This window comes from Triturus cristatus, chromosome 12 (genome assembly GCF_964204655.1).
Source record: "Triturus cristatus chromosome 12, aTriCri1.1, whole genome shotgun sequence".
In the NCBI taxonomy this organism is placed as follows: domain Eukaryota; kingdom Metazoa; phylum Chordata; class Amphibia; order Caudata; family Salamandridae; genus Triturus; species Triturus cristatus.
In genome coordinates, this window is record NC_140595.1 from 741,153,067 (window position 1) to 741,171,175 (window position 18,109).

The following is an 18,109-nucleotide window of genomic DNA, read 5'->3' on the forward strand; positions in this document are numbered from 1 at the left end:
TCTTACACTTCTTAGACTGCAATCTAAATGTCCTGGTCAGCAGCTGTGCCAAGAACCACCAGAGATAGTGAGTTTGTCTGCAAAATTAGCAGGGGTGCTGGTTATGAGGATTTTGTAAATGATGCTGCTGGTTTTCATTAGGCCAGCAAAGGGGCTAAATGAAGTTCCATTAGGATGGAAGTGACGTGACCATATTTCTTCAGATACTGTTTCAATGGCATATAGGGTGCCAGTGGATTATGGGGGCAGCAGGTGTGACTGACATCTGCAAGGCCATAGAGGACAGCATCATCACCATCCATATGTAAAAGTATGAGGGCTTGAACATCAGTCCTGAAGTTACTTTCTGGAAAATCTATATCCCTTTCATTAGGAGAGAGCTGGTATCAGGCTGCCTGTTTTTTGGCAAAAGGTCCCCGGTCACCTCTTTGCACTTGAATGCGAGCCAGCTCTTTGATGTTTTCTCCATGTACCATGCAGTAGTTGGTGTATATGACAAGGCGTTTGGGAGGGTTTAGTTCAAGTTGCGATGCAAGTGTAGTCTTGTGGGATCAAATCAGGGCAAGATGGGAAGGGGCATGGGAAGTAGAGGTAAGCAATCATTGGCAAAGACAATATGTTTGGCTTTGGCAAGTGTGTAATATTTATCTTTTTCCACAGACATGCAAGCAAATGGGGTGAACTTGTCAAAAATATAATAAAACAGTGACCCAGTTGCCTAGGTGCACTGCAATGATATGACATTAGTCCCCCCCCCCCACCCCCAAGCTCCAGGGGACCCACTCCGGCACTGTGCATGGACGGCAAGCCCCCTGGCCTGAGAGCTCCTGGCTGGATCGGCGGGGCTCCTACTTAGCAGGGGGGACTCCCTCAAGTTTCGTTACACCACTGGGCATTGAGGTGCACCAATAAATGAAGTGGGCGGACCTATTGTCCATGTTGTATGCTGTGGTGGGTAAAACCAAAATGTGAATGATATTTGAACGGACAAGCAGATGAAGAGGGTGGGCCTTAAGCCCTGGTTAGTATGCATTTTTATTATAATTGCCTTATTTAACAAAAAAAGAAAAAAAAAAAAAACACTAGGGGCAGGCGAGTCTGGCTTAAAGAAAGCTTTAGTGTAGATTGAAGTGTACAAAGGAGCATGCCTTGAAGGATACCGGCAGATAGTCTCGTCTGCAGGTAGGGTAGGTCTATCTCCTTCGATCGGGGATCAATATCTGAGGGAGGCACTGGAGCCAATTCTTTGGTGCTGAAGATAGGACTCAACTTGATACATTGAATCACATTTTGTTTAAATTTAAATTTACAAAGTGAAACAAATTGCAGTGGTGACAAAAGTAGGCATAGGTCAGCCTTTGAGTGGTTGAACAGTAATTGAAAACAGTTACATCTTATATCTCTCCTCATACAGAAAATTCTTTAATGACAACAGTAGGCACAAGTACCATCTGATTTTACAGTCTGAAAAGAATGCATCTTTCACACTGGCTTAAGCTGGTTTCATTCTTCTGCTGTCATCAGAAGGTTTGTGGTGGTTTCCACAGAAAGCCCCGCCATGTACCCCTGCAGATGGACACTGTAGCAGTGCAAGTTATTCATCTCTATTCTGGCTCAGCTGCCTTTGTAAAGCATGGTTACCAGTTTAATAAGCCAGGCACTCAAACCCATACAATGGAGCACTTTGAGCATGAAAGGCCATTGCATCAAATGATTTCAGCATGAGCAGGACAGCTGCTGCCAATTAATTCAGATCTATACGAAGCAGTAGAGCCACCAGGGTGGCGCAAGTTAAAAGCTGTGGATCATTTGGGTATAAATACAGCTTGTTGTGGTACAGTAGCATCAGTGGTTGCAGCCTCTAAGACAAGAATTTATTAAGCATGTGGTTATCTACATTCAGCAGTGAGAGCAGCCTGCATGAAGTACATTGGCTGGGGTCACAACCTTGATTCAGAAGTACAGTGATTGTAGCCTCTAACATTGTAGAGGGTAATTTACCCATGCCAATGGATGCATGGGCAGATAAAATATCTGAACTTCTAATAAAATTCTGCTGGTAGGCCACCCTCACCTGGAGCTCTACCACTTGCGGAGCAGACTATGGCATTTATGATGTCATTTAAAGTGGAGTTCAAACTTAGTTTCATTGAAGGCTCAATTCAAACAAGCACATTGTTATTCAAGTGGCTAGCTATTGCACTCGGTGATTCAGCCTAGATACTTACAGGTGCTCTTCATATTGCTTGAATACATCTAAATGGAAGGCATTGTAACCATGCCACTCGGTGCACATACTAGATGGTTGCGTTATTTCATAGAAAATAATTTAATGGAATCGACACTGAGAAACCATTTCATCTAAACGGTTTTAATTGAAATTCTCAGGCTGGATGGTATTTACCTTTTTGTAGAAACCAATTCATAGAATGTGTTTTTGGTCGAAATTGGGTTTTGAATGCTTATTCTTCAAGTGTAAATGTAATGGTTGCAGGTCTTTCTTGCAGAAGCAGTTTTGTCAGAGATCTTCATTTCAGTGCTTTACTTCAGGGGACATTATTTCGTAGTTATATTTTTTACATTGTCAAACGATTACTTTGAATGTTTTTAATTTGCTGACCCATCGCCACCCGTAAACACCATCCATTGCAGCCCTCGCAACTCCTAAACACCATCAATCCACGACCCCTAAAATCCCCTTACCAAATGTAAACTGCACTCCTCCTGGAGCCCTAAAAGTCCTTTCTGCCCCATAAATCCACCATTCCTGAACCATTAAATCAATCACTACCCCTAACGCCACCCATTCCTGAACCCTAAAACCCCTTTCTATGCCTAAATCCCACTCATGCCATACCCCTTAAAACACCTCAGCACACCCAAACTTCACCTATCCCTAAAATCTCCTCACCGCCCTAAAACACCAGCCAGCTATTCTTGACCCATAAGAACTTATCACCATAAACTACTCATCCCTGAACCCTAAAAACCTCTTTCTATATCTTATCTCCACTGATCCAAGAATCCTTAAATCCCCTCACCAACCTAAACTCCACCCCATCCTGAACCCTAAACTCTTCACCACACCAGCCGCTACACTTAATGGAACATTAAAGACCCTCAGCAGCCCAAAACTCTACCCATCCATGAACCCTAAAACCCCTGAACACTTACACTCCACCCATCCAAGACCTAAAACTCACACTCCTTACTACCACTCATCCGTGAACCCTAAAAAACCCTTACCACCCCTACCCTACACCCATCTCTGAACCCTAAAATCTTTCTATGCCCAAACTCCAATTATTGCTGACCCCTAAAAATCCCCATCACACTAAACATTACCAATGCCTGAACCCAAAATCCCCACAAATTTAATGTCACTTTTCCTTTAAAATTGTCTTTCGTTTAAAAGGTTTCCTTTAATTTGATCGTTTCGTATTTCTTAAAAAAAATCCTTAAAATTGGTTTTCCAGGATTGGATTTCTTCCAAGGTGTTTCTTAGTTTATTTTCCATTACTTCACATACAGCAATACTAGATATCGGCGTGGCATCAGTGCATGCTTTCACTACTCATGGCAACATTTTCCCAAGCCTACACCCTTTCTCCAAATAAGCTGGCTTGTGCATGCTTTGCAAGCTAGAGAATCTAAATGTGCTCCCTCCTGAAGTTCCTTCAGTGTGTCCTGTAATTTAAGGATAGATCTATCCTTGTGTAGTTGTACGCACCATCACGTTATTGGAGTTCCTTCTCCGATCTCTCATGTCACACTCTTAAGATACCTGAGCACTTGGGGATGTACAGGACAAAAATGTGTACCTCAAAGGCCTTCCACGACATCCCTACGTCCGAGACAGACCCTTCATTCAAAGTAAACTATTCCAATGTGACCGCTTTCATTCAGGATCTTGGAGCCTTTCAGACTTCAGGATAGCAAGACATGCAGGAAAGAGGGGATTATCCAGCCGGAGGATCAATTCGCGAGGGTTCTCGGTAGAATATTGACTTACCTTCTCCATCAGATTGAGAGACGAACCACAAGTAGACTCTGGAGCTTGCATCATGAACAGAAGAAGTAATCCGTTACGGAAGGGGGCACGCCTCTTCAAGCATCTACTGTATTGTGTAAGTTCATAATATGTAGTGCTGCACGGTTCGCTTTCAGTAGTGGTCCATGTGAAACAGTCTTTTTCAAGACACCCCCAAACTTGGGGAGTCCTGTAAATTTAGGACATTTAAACAGAAGGTCATCAAGGAATTATGGTGCATCAATCCCCGGTCCATATATCCATCAGTACTTGTGGTTGGGACTCCAAGCTGCCCACCACTGTGAAACCTCACCCCTGTGCATCCCTTGTCCATTCATGCAGGGTGAAATTTATAGTTAGCTTAGAGAGTGACCACTCCTTCCAAATCTGTGGAATACATTGAAAAGCTTCTTTCTCACCCCCATGTAGTAGCGAAGGAAAAGCGGATGAATGTTCTGATGTGTATTTCTTGGAGCATGGCTACATCAATGTTATGATCAATGTAAGCCAGCAGTGCTTTACACAGGGCACTAATGCCTCACACATCAACTAATTATTCTGCCAGAAACAAATTTGAGGGTGGCACTTAAACGCCCTCAAAATACTCAATTATAAATAGATTCCTTGGGATAAAACCAGTTCGAGCCTTAAATGGATGAGATTGATCCACCCTTCACCGTGTGCGTGTATGTGTGTGTATGTAATGTTATATATATATTTATATTTATTTAATCTAGGTGCCCTACCACTTGCACCATTTACCGCTGCCAAGTGGAAAGGCCCCATTGAGGGCGTCAAACTATGTCCAGTGTGTAATAGGCAGGAGGAAAATGATGAACAGCGTTTTTTGCCCAAGGTATAGAAGGCAATGTAAACGCTGGATCGCTCTTCTGTCGTTCCCTGTAAACTCGCCCATCCTGGGTTGCACTGAGAATCTATAGGTCAGACACCACACCCTATATTGTGTTTTCTATTGCTAAATAGCTCAAATATATCTTGCCTATTTGGTGCAAAACGAGACTCTTCCTGCGTGAATGCATTCAGTCTGATTAACAAGTTTTTTTTACTGGTAGGGCTTTAATTACTAGTGTTTATCTATAAAAATTTTAATGCACTTTTTCCAATCAGCACCTAGGATACTGTAGTTTAGAATTTGGGGCTAGAAGGATATGAATTTCCCTTCTGGTTATAAACGGAAAAATTGTTCCTATTAAACATAAAAAACTAAATATCATATCTGGGATGTTCGTAGCTTACAAAACAGAAGCACTTTAGAGCTTGTATTGGTTTCTGTTAGCTTTTATTGTTTACATATAAAAGTAACCTCCCAAACACTTTCTAGCTCATGTATGTTTTTATTCATTTTAAATAACTTGGTTGCTGTGAAATTTGATTCTTAGATGTGTTGTAATGTGTACTTTTGTGACTGTACCCGGAATATGTAGTTTATAATGTCTTTGACCGAAATAAAGTGCTTGAAACTGATTTAATTATTTTCAGTGTTGATTTGCCATCTCAAAATGACCATGATCCTATGTAATCCATGTCCCAGCAGAATAACCTGTAGCAGGAAGTATCATATTATCATTGATCCATACCAGCATACACGTTCAGTAACTCCAAACTCCCTGAACCCCACCCCACCTCCGTCCCCACCTCAATTGTTAGCGAACATCTTACACATAACTAAAAAAGAGAAATGGAACATTAAATTGTCGCAGCAAACGAGCTCCACTCCAAGAAGGCCTCATGACAAAAATTATTCCTGCAAGTTCTCTATAAATGCTTTAATGTTGGTTCAGTAATTGGATTCCCCAACGCCCAAGATTCGGACTTTCCCCTTCATTTTTTATTTTTTAAATATCTGTTGCATTTTTTCAAACTTTTTCCAGAGTTACAGTTAAGAACATATATGAACACTTTAAAGGGTAATATTCTACATAGTACAGATTGACTTTCAATACACGTTTTTCCAACCACATGCACTTATCACGCGTTTCAATTTTTGCTGCAGATGTTAACGTAAATATAGGACACGTGCTTTGTGTGCGCGCAGTTCCCATATCATTGTCTGGAAAGTCAATTCTACAAGTTTTGTCTTAAGGAAACCAACAGTTGTCTCATCCGCTTTGGTATCCTTCTCGGATATGCCCCTTCATGTCCCCATAATCCAGCTTCACTAGTTTCATCTTGCACACCAATTTAGGATATCTGCCATTTTAAAGAGACTCTTAAACATCAGATATCCTGGTCTTTGCCGCTGACTAATTTGTATTGTGAGGCTCCTTGAAATGTTCCATTCTCTTGGTCAGGTTGAGAAATTAGGTTTTGATTGAAAGGGGGAGGGGGTGAAAACCCTTTGGGCAACACCCACAATCCCTTTCAGGGTGAACCACAAAATTAATTAAGCTAACCTGTACTTAACCCTCCAGTAGCATGGCACGAAAGCAGTCAGGCTTAACTTGGAAGCACTGTGTCAAATATTTAGGCAACACACAAAGTAATAAAATGAACACAAAAAGAAAATCTCACATCGATTTTGAAAAATAGAGTAAAGTGTAATAAATAAAATTAGAGCAAAATGGCAAAAAAAACAAGTCACTTGAACCAGAGATTTGCAATTTTAAAGGTTCAAGTAAAAACATCACCAAGAAGCAGAAAGTGCTTACTGTGGGTATTTGGTTTCACTAGACCAGGACAAAGTCACATGTTCAGGCCAACCGTGATGGAGTGCAGGCTGGATACAGGAACCAGGTATGTCACACTGAAAAAGCTGCCTTCTCAAAGCCTGGCACACAGAGTTCAAAATTTCATGATTTCACAGGAGGATCTCAAATGATGCCACCCTAGGTTTCAGTACTTGGGGAAGCACCTCTTGGGGGAATCAGGAACTCCGCCCAGCAGGGCTCAGGCAGGTCAAGTTGCGGGTCCAGACATGACAAATTGCAGCAGGTCAGCTGGGCAGTTGCAGGGAGGCCTCTAGAGCTTGTGTCCATGTAGCTCAGAACAGGAGGCCAGCTTACTGACACTTGGAGTCATTCTGGTAGTCCTGGGTTCAATGAGATGGTCGTCTCCCCTTCAAGCAAAAACACAAGCACTCGAGCAGCAGGTCAGTCCTCTGGTAGCAGTCTTCTGAGAAAAAAGGCAGACCTCAGGCAGCAAGGCAAGCCTCTGCAGTACAGGGCATGCCTTCCGAGTGTCCTCCACAGACCCGGGAGCGAACTAAAAACTAGGTATGAGGGTTAACTATTTATACCTGGTGCTAGATTTCAAGTGGAAGAAACTTAGGGAGTTTCTCAACACCCTTCTCCCCAGCACCTGCCCCCTTCCCCCCCCCCCCAACCGATTGTTCTGGAATCTCCTTCAGCCCTGCCCAGGTCCAAAGAAGTACGGGGTGACAAAAGCCTGAGGTGACAAAAGCCTGGTGTCAACTTATTTGCAAGTGTGCTGGGGTAGCTCCTTTGGAATGTAAATGGGGCAGGGAACAGCTCCGCCTCTCCCAATATGATAAGATGGCTCTCTCCCAGCTACATACAGGTCCCATTGTTCACTTTGTGGGCTCAATACGCATTCCTGAAGAGGGAACAAATAACAGACCCAGGCAGCTGGAACCTAACAGGAGTCAGAAAGTTATGGTCAGAAAAGGGCAATTTTCAAAATTGTAATCTAAAATCCGACTAAGATTAAAGAGAATTTTAAATTACAGTTAATTTATGTTCAAGCAGGACATTTCCATCTGCTCCCAATCAAACGTTAGCACAAATATAATACTGTAACCCAGAGTATCCTATGGGAGAGGTAGGCCTCAAAGTAGTGACAAATGTGAGATTTTCTCACTACCAGACATGTAAAACTTAAACATGTCCTACAATACATCCTGCCTTATAGGCGGTACTGGGTCTTCTTTAGGGGTGGCTTATATATACACATTAAAAAGAAAGGTTTCGATCTGGCAAAAGGTTTATTTTGCCAGGTTGAATTGGCAGCTTAAAACTGCACTACGGACTGCACTGGGACATCTTCTAAAAGGCAACTTTTAGTAGGTGGCACAATGAGCGCTGCTGCCCACTAGCCACATTTAATTTACAGGCCCTGGGTAGCTGTGGTACGAAATACGAGTAACTTACAAGAAAATTAGATGTAATATCAGTTGTGAGCAAATTGCACCAGGTTTTAGGAGGAACAGCACAAACACTCTGCACTTTACCACTGCCAACTAGTGCTAGAGTCTCAAAGGCCAACAAAACGTGGTTCAGAAAGCAGTAGGTTTAAAGGCAAAACGTTTAGGGGTGATCTTGAAGACAGGGCCATGTCCAACATGGATGATCTATATTACTATCTATAGAATACAGGCTTTCTTTCATATCTTTGAGTGACACTACACCTTTGCTACCTTGAGCTTTGTGGAGATTTGAGACTGCTGCTCATCCCATTGGGATGTCCCTTGTCACTTCTCAAATTAAAGCATGGCTTGTTATTGTGCTGCCTTGTCCATTATGCCCAATATACACTATCCTCGCTGGGCCATTACCAGACAATCCGCAGGGCACTCAAGACTTAAGGACCTCAATGTATGCTAAAGAACCTTTAGCAATGTCCTTCTCACTTGAACTCTCCTAATGACAGGATGCAATAATTCAACCAGTGAATGACCAAGTTCCCCCTTTCAACACCAGACTTTGTCAGACTAAGACCCCAGTTCAGTGTCACAACTGTGACTCTAGAGTGTGTGTGGGAATATGCGATTCATTCCATCGGTTAATCAAAAGTAGATTTTTGGCCCCTGATTTCTGCAGTGCACACCCAAATAAAATCATCTCAGAAAATAAGAAATAAGGCGTAGTCAGAGAGTACACATTACTCCACTACCAATGAATTATAGTAGTGCGTAAGCCTGGCTGCAGCGGCCAAATCGGCAGTGCCCAACCGTGATAGGTCATGGGGCACGATTGTGGTCAAATCACCAAGTCAATGGGCCTAACAGCATGCTTAAGTCAACAGGTGGGGCTCTGAATATTGGTAGGTGGCAATACACTGTTTGGAGGTCCTTCTGGCTCACTCCCCCAGCTAAACTTGGACCAGGGCCCGATCTTCTCCCCAATGACAGTACAAAGCCCTGGCAGGAGGCAACCTTATCACTTCCCTCGGGAACCATAGCACCACACCTGAGCTGTCCCAGAGGCCTGGGACCAACAGGGAGAGCAATGTAAATCTATACTTCCAGGAGGTGGGGCCAGATTGCCTGCCCACCAGCAGCACCATGCCCTGGCGAACCACATCCTCAACAGCTCCCCAGGGCACTACCACACTTCATTAGGGTCCCTTCTGAGGCCCCCAGACCAATAAGATCCAGGACAAGCATCACATCTACTGAGTCTCTGGTACCTTCCGACTCACAGTCGTAAAGCTCCACTCTCATACCCTCCCAGATGGCCCCTTCAAAGTCAAGCCCCTCTTCGGTCACTGATCCCTCAGGTAACACACCTGATGGACAGCCCCAGCTGACTGCCAGATGGCAATTGAGGGTCCTGACAGAGCACAATCACCACTGGTTAGTTCCCCGCAATAGCACTCCAGCCGGACCTCCTACCACTCTCAAACGCGGTAGGACTGAATCAGTGGGCCGTGGACAGCAGGTTAGAGACTATTAGTTGGGCCAGGAAACAAAGCAGCTCAGGGATCATGTTGCTTTACAGCTATCTGGTTCCCCCAATTCTATAACTTCTTATGGACTAGACCCTGTAGGATTGAATCTTGTTGAGTTGCTGTGGAAATAAGCAAGCATGAAGACTCTGCCCAACTGATGTGAACTTGCAGATACTAGGAAGAGAGTATTACTCATATGCTCACATTCTGGTTAATTGAATATCTGCCTGCATAAGGTTGGCTTAAAGGGTTTCCTACAAGTAAGGATGTTGGGTTTAACTTTGAAGGTCAAATTCAAGTTGTTGCAGAGTTTGACCTTCGACCACACAAGATTTTCCATACTTCTGAATTGTTTGATGGTTTGGTTGATTGTGTGTGATTTTATTGTGTAGTGAGTAGCTAGTTTCTCAAGACAGGTCAGGATTGAATGTAAAAGTGAGCTATGTTACTGAGGCAGTGGCCTCGAAACTGTGCTAATTCATTATGAAGTTCCACCAACCTTGACTTGCAAGGCTGGTGAAATTATAAAAACAAAGTAAATCTAAATTAGGGTCTTGGGAGGGGCGCTGCACTGTGGCGTTAACTTTCCTACTAGAGAACAGGGCCAGGAAGGCCAGCTACTTACCATCACCATGAGCCATGCTGCACTCTTCAAGTCCTATAAGTACCAGAGATCTTTTGGGATTGGGTAAAGGAGAGGACGATGCAACTGAGCAGCTATCTTTGTATTTCCCTGCTGCTGCTCAGGTGACGGCGGGGAAACAAACCCCAGAAGCCTAATCTCCCATCCATGCTGGGCCGCACATCTGACTGCATCGGTGGGAGTAATTTGAAACTGACACTGCCAGGGGCAAACACTGGGAACTTGATACGAGAAGATAGTTGTATAAAGCGCGCAATTAACCGAGGGTGTCTTAGTGCTGGGATTGGGCAGCAAAAAGCACCCATCAGACTGAGAGACAACTAATCTGACAGCAGCTTAACTCACGGTTTCAGTAAAAAGCCAGGTCTTCAGTTGCTTCCTAAATTGCAGCATGGTAGGTTGGCTTCTTCGAGTAGGAGGCAGCGAGTTCCATAGTTTACCTGCGCAGATGGTGAACGCTCTACCTCCCCATCTTGCTTGGTTTGTACCGTGAAGTGCGAAACGGAGTTCGCCAGCCCATGCAGGAGTAATGAAACATTTACTCACCACCACCTCTGCTGCAGTTCGCTTTGTGCATGGTGCTTAGGATCTTTCATGGGATCTTAGCATTAAACATGAGCCAGTGGAGGGATTTCATTGAGGCCTCTTCACTCTGACCTCTAATAAGCCTATTTGGATTCGGATATCCCTACTCTTGGAAGTGTGCGACCACCCAAAGTTGCACATTTCACAGCATCCAATACTGCACACACCTCTCTGCCTCCCACCAACAAAGACCAATCTATTACCAGGGTATAGGTCTTACACCACTCCCTCAAAGTGATACTCACGCCACTCCACTTTCGAGCCCCAGTCCACCTTTCTTGGTGAGGGAGTACTTGTAGTCATCGTCCAGCTCTTCTGCGCTGTTGACATCCAGCCCCCATGGAGCACCGGGGTAAGCCTTCCACCTGTGGAGTAACAAGAGATTACACTTGGAGGATACGCGTCATTATGCAATGAAATACTTATACAGGTTTGAAACAAAAAGGTGCTACCAACACATAAAATTTGTATAAATGTTACACCCTGTATATGGAATGGGGGATGCAAGAGTATTCTATAAACTTATCAGCTTCTGTAGTCTCCATTACAACTTCTTTTCTGAATGGAGTAATATAGTATTGCCACTCCCAGTACAAGTAATTTTAAGATCTAAAAATGACCATGTGATTACAAGTAAAATGTACACGGCCCCTATAAAATGTAAAATAACCTGGAGAAATCGGTGATATCGCACTGAGCACAGCCTACGAGGCACCAGTGTTTTTGCAAAAACTCCTTCCCTTGAAAACAAGGTCTTTAGACCATGAAACTGCAGGGAAATACCTCTCCACTCATCTCTATTGTGATCTGTGCAGTGTTCTTGTGACCTATTGACCGGAAGTGCTGTTTCAGTGTTTTACTTTAGTACCTGTAAACATGCATATCTCATGCACTTCTTATGCAGTTCATGTAGTTTGGGTCTTGTGCGATTCATAATTTAGAAATCTATTTATAAATCCTGGGTGAGTCTTTTGTGGTATATTCATTGTGTTACTGTATGGGTGTTGCACAAATGCTTTACACAATGCCTCTGTAGATAAGCCTGCCTGCTCTGCGCCAAGCTACCATGGGGTGAGCACAAGTTATCTTTCGTCAGGGTAAGTCAGGTACACATTAGAGTGGTGGGTTCTGGCTGGCTCGGGTGCACACTTTAGTCAACCAGAAACCCCATTTCTAATGCTACACAAATTAATCTTAAGAGGCAACCTGTATATGCGCCTGTGAGACATTAAAATATGAGAAACAATTGCCACTGTCTGGTAAACCACACCGAGTGCAATGACAGCCCTAAATATGCATTCCGCTGACCATAATAGGTCATAAAATTGGGCCAGCTCTAAACTGCCTCATTTAAATGCATTAGGCACAATATGACCGGCTCCTGCAGACAGTCTCCACCACCCCCACCTCCCTTTGAAAGTCATTGGGGGAAAAACCAGGATCCAGCATTGGCACAGCTGGTGGCTGTATTTGATCGAATAGGTGAGCTTCACCAAACTGCATGGAAATACTGTAGTCTCAAAGGGACTACTGGATGCCGGCCTCATTTATTAGCCACTAAAAAGTGCAGGGAATACATTGAGGGAATTTCTGGGACTTTAAATGCATCACTGTAGATGAAAACCTGCATTGCTGCAGGTCCTGGCATTGCAATTTCCCTACCACTAGGAGGCAATGCTCTTAGAACCGTGGTCAAAGTGGCCGTTTGACAGAGCCACCAAAACCCATAAAGCAGGGTCAACGTGGAGATCGAAACAAAAGGACGCAGGTCTCCTTGCTCACTTCTGGAGGCAACTCATACTAGGCACAAAGGCCAAGCATTGAAGTGACAGAGGCTAAACTACTTGCATTTATGGTTGCCACCAGACCAGTAATTTACTGGCATGGCTGGTATATAGGTCTCGCCTATGCAGCGCTTGCACCGTCTGTGACATGTTGCATTCGGATTATGGGGTTTAAGCTCCGCCCATCTTCCATCCATGTTTTTAATTGGCTCATTTGACAGTGTTCTGGAAATGCTTCTTTTACTTTGGTAGTCCCTCCTTTTCTACTGTTCTAACCGCCCATGAGTACATGTGACCTTACTCTGTACTTTTATTTACAGATTCTGAGCACTTTTGTTATCGACTCCTTTGTCGTAGCTGACATTGCAGGCACAACAGCTACGCAATTGCCTGACAAGTCATTCCTGTAATTTGTGTTGTGTTTTTATTTTTCAGTTGCTTAGCGTGCGCCTGCATTCAAACATTCTATATTTTATATTCTGCAGCACTGCACACCGTGCCCCCTTCTTTTCTTCTGCGCAGCTCGCCCAACGTAACTTTCATACAATGATTTTTTTTGGGGGGGGGGGCACCACGCAATGGTTTGCTTTAACTTTAATAATGGCGACCACGTGTCTTTTTGTTCTGTGCAACTAGAGTCAGTAGCCATGAATGTGGAACGTGGAGCCAGCACTCAGAGCGGTCTCTTCTAGAGTAGATACCACTCCCTCGGCTGAGCACCAGCTGGAATCCGACCACGCAACAGCAGATATCTAGGTAAAGAAAGCGTCAAGTAGAAAATCCAATCCGCTCCCATTTAGCAATATCGCCTCAGGAAAAGCAGAGACAGTTCTAGGCAGTTTTAGGAAGTACCTCCCTATCTCCAAAATGTAATAAGGACCTTCACAAAAGGAGTTTGGTAAGTGAGAAACGTATTCCAAGAATGAGGAGCCCACCCCCGTGACTGCACGCTAGCAAAAGATCTCCAGCTGAATAGAAACAGTCAGGAGATGACCCCTTATAGCAGCAGCCACGAACATGCAACTTTATACAAAGAAAAACACGTTCGAACAATACAAGCTCTCGCGCACACATGTATTAGCAGGCCAAGTGTGTGCGAGTAGAAATGCAAATACAAATGTCAACATCTCTATAGTAACTAAACGTGCATGCTCTTCTACACGCTACTACAACACCGGTGCCTGCGCCTTTAAATCGTGGCTTCAGCACTCGGGGTTGTGACTTGGCAGTTGCTGTGAAAGCTTATTCTTTTAGCACTTTGTGTGTGTGTTCTTACTTTCTCTTGTGCTGCTTTTCCACTAAAACTCCCCTGTTTTCCATATTGCGTCCGTCTCTCAGCTAGTTTGTTATTTCTCACATCTGACTTTCACCGTACCCCTCCCACATTCTCAGTGTTGCTCCTCACCCCTTCAGCGGCCAGGTTTCTGCTTTTTTTTTTCTTTTTTTTCTTTTTTAAACATTGTAAACCCCTCCCCATCAAAAGGCCCGCTCCTGCTCCGCTCTCTCTACTACCCTAGGCATTACTTTCTCTCACCCACCTCCATGTCTTACTTAATAAAACAAAAATATTTTTTTTAAGAGGGCCAGGCAGCTGCAGATTCCTCCCGGACCACTATTCTGCACAAAAATACGCTTCAGATCACCTATGATTCTTTATAAACCATTTTATGAAAGGCCTTTGGCAGCTTAGAACAGTGATAAAAGTAAAATACTAAATGGCCAGCGGGTAATAATGCATGCATGCATGTACGCTCCTAAAGGATGACGCCAGTGCCGCTGAGAATCATAACGCATAGGTGCAAATGGGTGGTGATGCATCTGTGCATATTCATTTACACTTTTCTCCTTTAAAACTTTTTTTTACCAGTGCCATTTGGCATCAACAATGGCATCAGCAGAAAAAAGTACTGAGAAAGACAGTAGGTCTGCAAAGCAAATCATTTTGTCTAAAATAATATTGGTGTTTGACCTCCTTGCATATGGCATTAACAAGCTTCCCTGGCCACGGCATACAGTTACTTTAACAAACCAGGACTTTACTTTTTGAAAGAACAAGTGATAAACTATCTAGAATGGCCCATTAAACCCAATGTATTTAGCTTGATTTTATAGCACTTTCATAATTACTGACCTACGTAAGTGCCAATATTAAAAAAAATCATGTTACTGGCATGCCTTACAGGAAGGAAAATATCAGGAGCAAGTAAGGGATAAGCTATTTCTAACATTTATGGTGGCAAAGGGATAGAACCACGGAGATATGGATACATCAGGGAACATTACTGTTATGGTTGCCTCATCCCTTTAACCAGAACAGCAAGCAGGACGCCAGTGTAGCCCCAGCTAAACTAGAGCAGGTGGTAATGCATAACTCATCCTCCCGGGTCATACTTTCCACCTCCTGTTTGCAAGGGCTGAGAAGTAGTAGGACGATCTACAGAGACCATCAGTCCTTTCTGCTGCTCACCCTTTGAGCTAGTGTCCACTCCTTTCTGCCCAGGCTTCAGCTCAGTTATTTCTGCCACAAAGCTCAGTCTTTTCTACCTCTGCTCAGTCCTTATAGAACCCCACCCCCTCCCGACACTGTTTTTTTTCCACTTTGTCCTTTTTTTGCTACTTCAGCCCATCCAATATTTACTCAGTCATTTTTGCCAGATACTGTAATCCCGGCTTAACCCAAACTTTCTGCTCTCTCCCACTGCCCTGCCTCATTTTAGTCTTCTTTGCACCCCTCTTTCATACCCACTGTTTAATTCTTACTGCTCCATCTCATACCTTTCTGCCCACCATAAAGCCCCTACCAACCACTTTTTATATTCCTTACCACTTACCATTTCCTGCCTACAATTTCATGGCCCAATTCCTCCTGCCCTCAATTCCTGTATTTTTTCTGCCCCCCCCCCCCCCCTCAGATTCCATTACTTAGCATTCAACACTCACTACTCTCAGCCCTTTCAGAATCATTCAGTGTGTATGGCTTTGCCCTATTATGCATTACTGAGACCTCAAGCCCCCACCCTCTTTACTGCAGGTAAAGTGCTATCCAAGTCAAAACAAAATTCCTTTAAAACACCAATAGTTTTAATTTTCACAATGTGAAACAGGTTGCATTGAAAATGCTTGTTTATTTTGTCAGCAAACGCACTTAGGGGAAAAAAGCATTAAAGGACAGTATTTTTTCGCATTAAATATAAACTTGAAGCAGATGACCAACAGTCCATTCCCATTCATAGGCCACAGCATCCAAGCGCTATGAAGTTAGAGATGCCCATGGACTTGCTCTGTCTTGCATTAGCCTTGCCTTACCCAAAGGAAGCCTGGTTGTTCTTCAGCTCCGCCTCCCGGTGTTGCAAAAGAAGGGGCTGGGCGTCTTCGTGGATCAGTTTGCCTGAAAGAACATCACAGCGTTAGAGAAGGGGTGGTGGGGAGGACAAGACGTACATCCCCATGTCCTTCCGCTTGTCCACAATAGGTACACTTTCACGTTTATTAGGGGCAGAATCCCACATAGGTGAACAGTGAGAATTTATATTGGTGACATCTCACTAGGAGGCCCTCAACTATGGCCCAATGCTATCCTGGTTAACCCATTTAACAAAGGCCTCCCCCACTTGGCAAGCGCCACCCCCATTTGGCAAGCGCAAAATTACCCCGTGTCACTTCATCACTATTATATCCCAAGCCATCCCATTGCTATACTAATTAGAAAACACTATCCCCCTTACCCAGTGCCATCCTAATGGTACCCTGCTCACCCAGCTATGCCACATTTAATTAGTGACATCACAGCACTAACCCTTTTAGCGAATGCTTGCCTTATTTACCCAGTACCATCTCAAAGCTAACCTTTATTCCCAATCCAGTACAGCTGAAATCCACCTGAACAGACAGGAGATTGGAATGATGGGCGCTCCTGTGAAGAACATTAAGGGGCGGAGGCTCAATAATGGCTACCATTGATGTTCAGATGCAGCATTCCAATGTTTGTCTTTCGGTTTCTCTTTGGTTACTTCATAACATTCTACCGTAGTGAGAGGAATGTTCAAATGGCTTTATAACCCTTTTGCTTGCAACTGTAATGGTTGTTAGCATCCCTCTGCCTAGCTATAAGCTTTTGGCTATCATGTTCCTCTATGATTGGGAAGATTGCCTTTAACAACTGTTATAACCAGTGGCGGCTTGCTGAGGGAGTGCTGCCGGGCGGTGGGCGGGGAAGGGGCAGGGTCGGGTGGGAGTAGTAGAATCCGACATGACGGAACAGAGTAAGGTAAGTAAATAAATCAAACAATTTTCCGTGCGGTTGGTGATGCAGCACGCGAAAGGTAAATTGTTTTATTTATTATAACCCTCACCATTGGGCTATGCTGGTACCTAGGACATTCTGCCCTCATGGGGTGGAATGTTCCAAAAGCCTTATAGCCCGCTCTAGCGGGAGCAGGCCTTTAATGGCCTTCTACAGTGAGCTATAATGGTGTAATATTTAACCTTTACCATCCCAAACACAGCCTATTTATTGAATTCCATCCAATTTAAAACACCCCCCATTCCTCCAAAGCCATCCTATCTACCCAAGACATCCTAATATGGTCTATCCAGTGCCATCCCCGGGGTATTCCATTTACCATCCAAGCGCTTGCCGGTTGACCCACTGCCAGCCTGATATTACTCTACTCACCTATCTGTTTTAGCCAGTGCCATCCCATTTACCCAGAGCCACCCCAGCATTTTCCTGTTAATCCAGTTACTATCTCAATGAAATACTTGTGTAATGTTGATTAGTAATGGTGCACTGGCTTGGTTTCTCGACTCTAAATTTGCCGTAACCACCAAAACGCATCAATACCCTCCACTCACTTGACTATTTCCTCATTAATGCCCTTTGTGCTGCATTTAGCTAGTGCCTCATAATTGTGGGGAATTCCCTCACAGTGCTTAATACTATTAGTGACCATATTTCACCAGATCTTGTCTAAACTTCCTCCGATCCAAGCAGGAAACAATGAAAACTGAAGGGTTTCCATGTGACCAGGTCTCATCAATTCAAGCATGGCCACCCTCCTCAACTAAAAAAAAAAAAAAAAAAAAAAAAACATTCCAACTGAGGTCCAGGTGCAGGTTGCAGAATTTACCAAAATTAAGTGGCACATTGGCCTGGTCTCCATGGATGTGGCCTTACCTGTTCCTTCTCTGAGCTCCACGGTTATGTAGCCTTCGATCCAGCGGTAGCACGGGAAGCGGTAGGGCTTTCCATTAGGGGGTTCGACAGTTACCTCGTTGCAGTACCAGCTGTCCTCGGGGAAGATCGAGAAGGGCTCCTTATGGAGGCGAACCAGCAGTATCCTGCCCAGGTCCTTTTCAGCCTTCACATGGTACTGGTCCACCTGGGTAGCAAAAAAAGAAATTATAGGAAGACATTTTTTT

The 18,109-nt window shown here is 44.0% G+C and overlaps 1 protein-coding gene across 3 annotated transcripts in view; it reads right to left on the bottom strand.

Moving 5' to 3' along the window:
* LOC146782646 (hydroperoxide isomerase ALOXE3-like) overlaps nt 1-18,109 on the bottom strand; it is a 170,889-nt gene that overhangs the window by 69,659 nt on the left and 83,121 nt on the right. For all 3 annotated transcript variants that reach the window (XM_085638394.1, XM_085638392.1, XM_085638393.1), the window contains exons 2-4: nt 17,865-18,069; nt 15,995-16,076; nt 11,150-11,269 (exon numbers count right to left, since the gene is read on the bottom strand). In XM_085638394.1, coding sequence (XP_085494520.1) covers nt 11,150-11,269; nt 15,995-16,076; nt 17,865-18,069 — 407 coding nt within the window. The remainder of the gene's footprint in view (nt 1-11,149; nt 11,270-15,994; nt 16,077-17,864; nt 18,070-18,109) is intronic.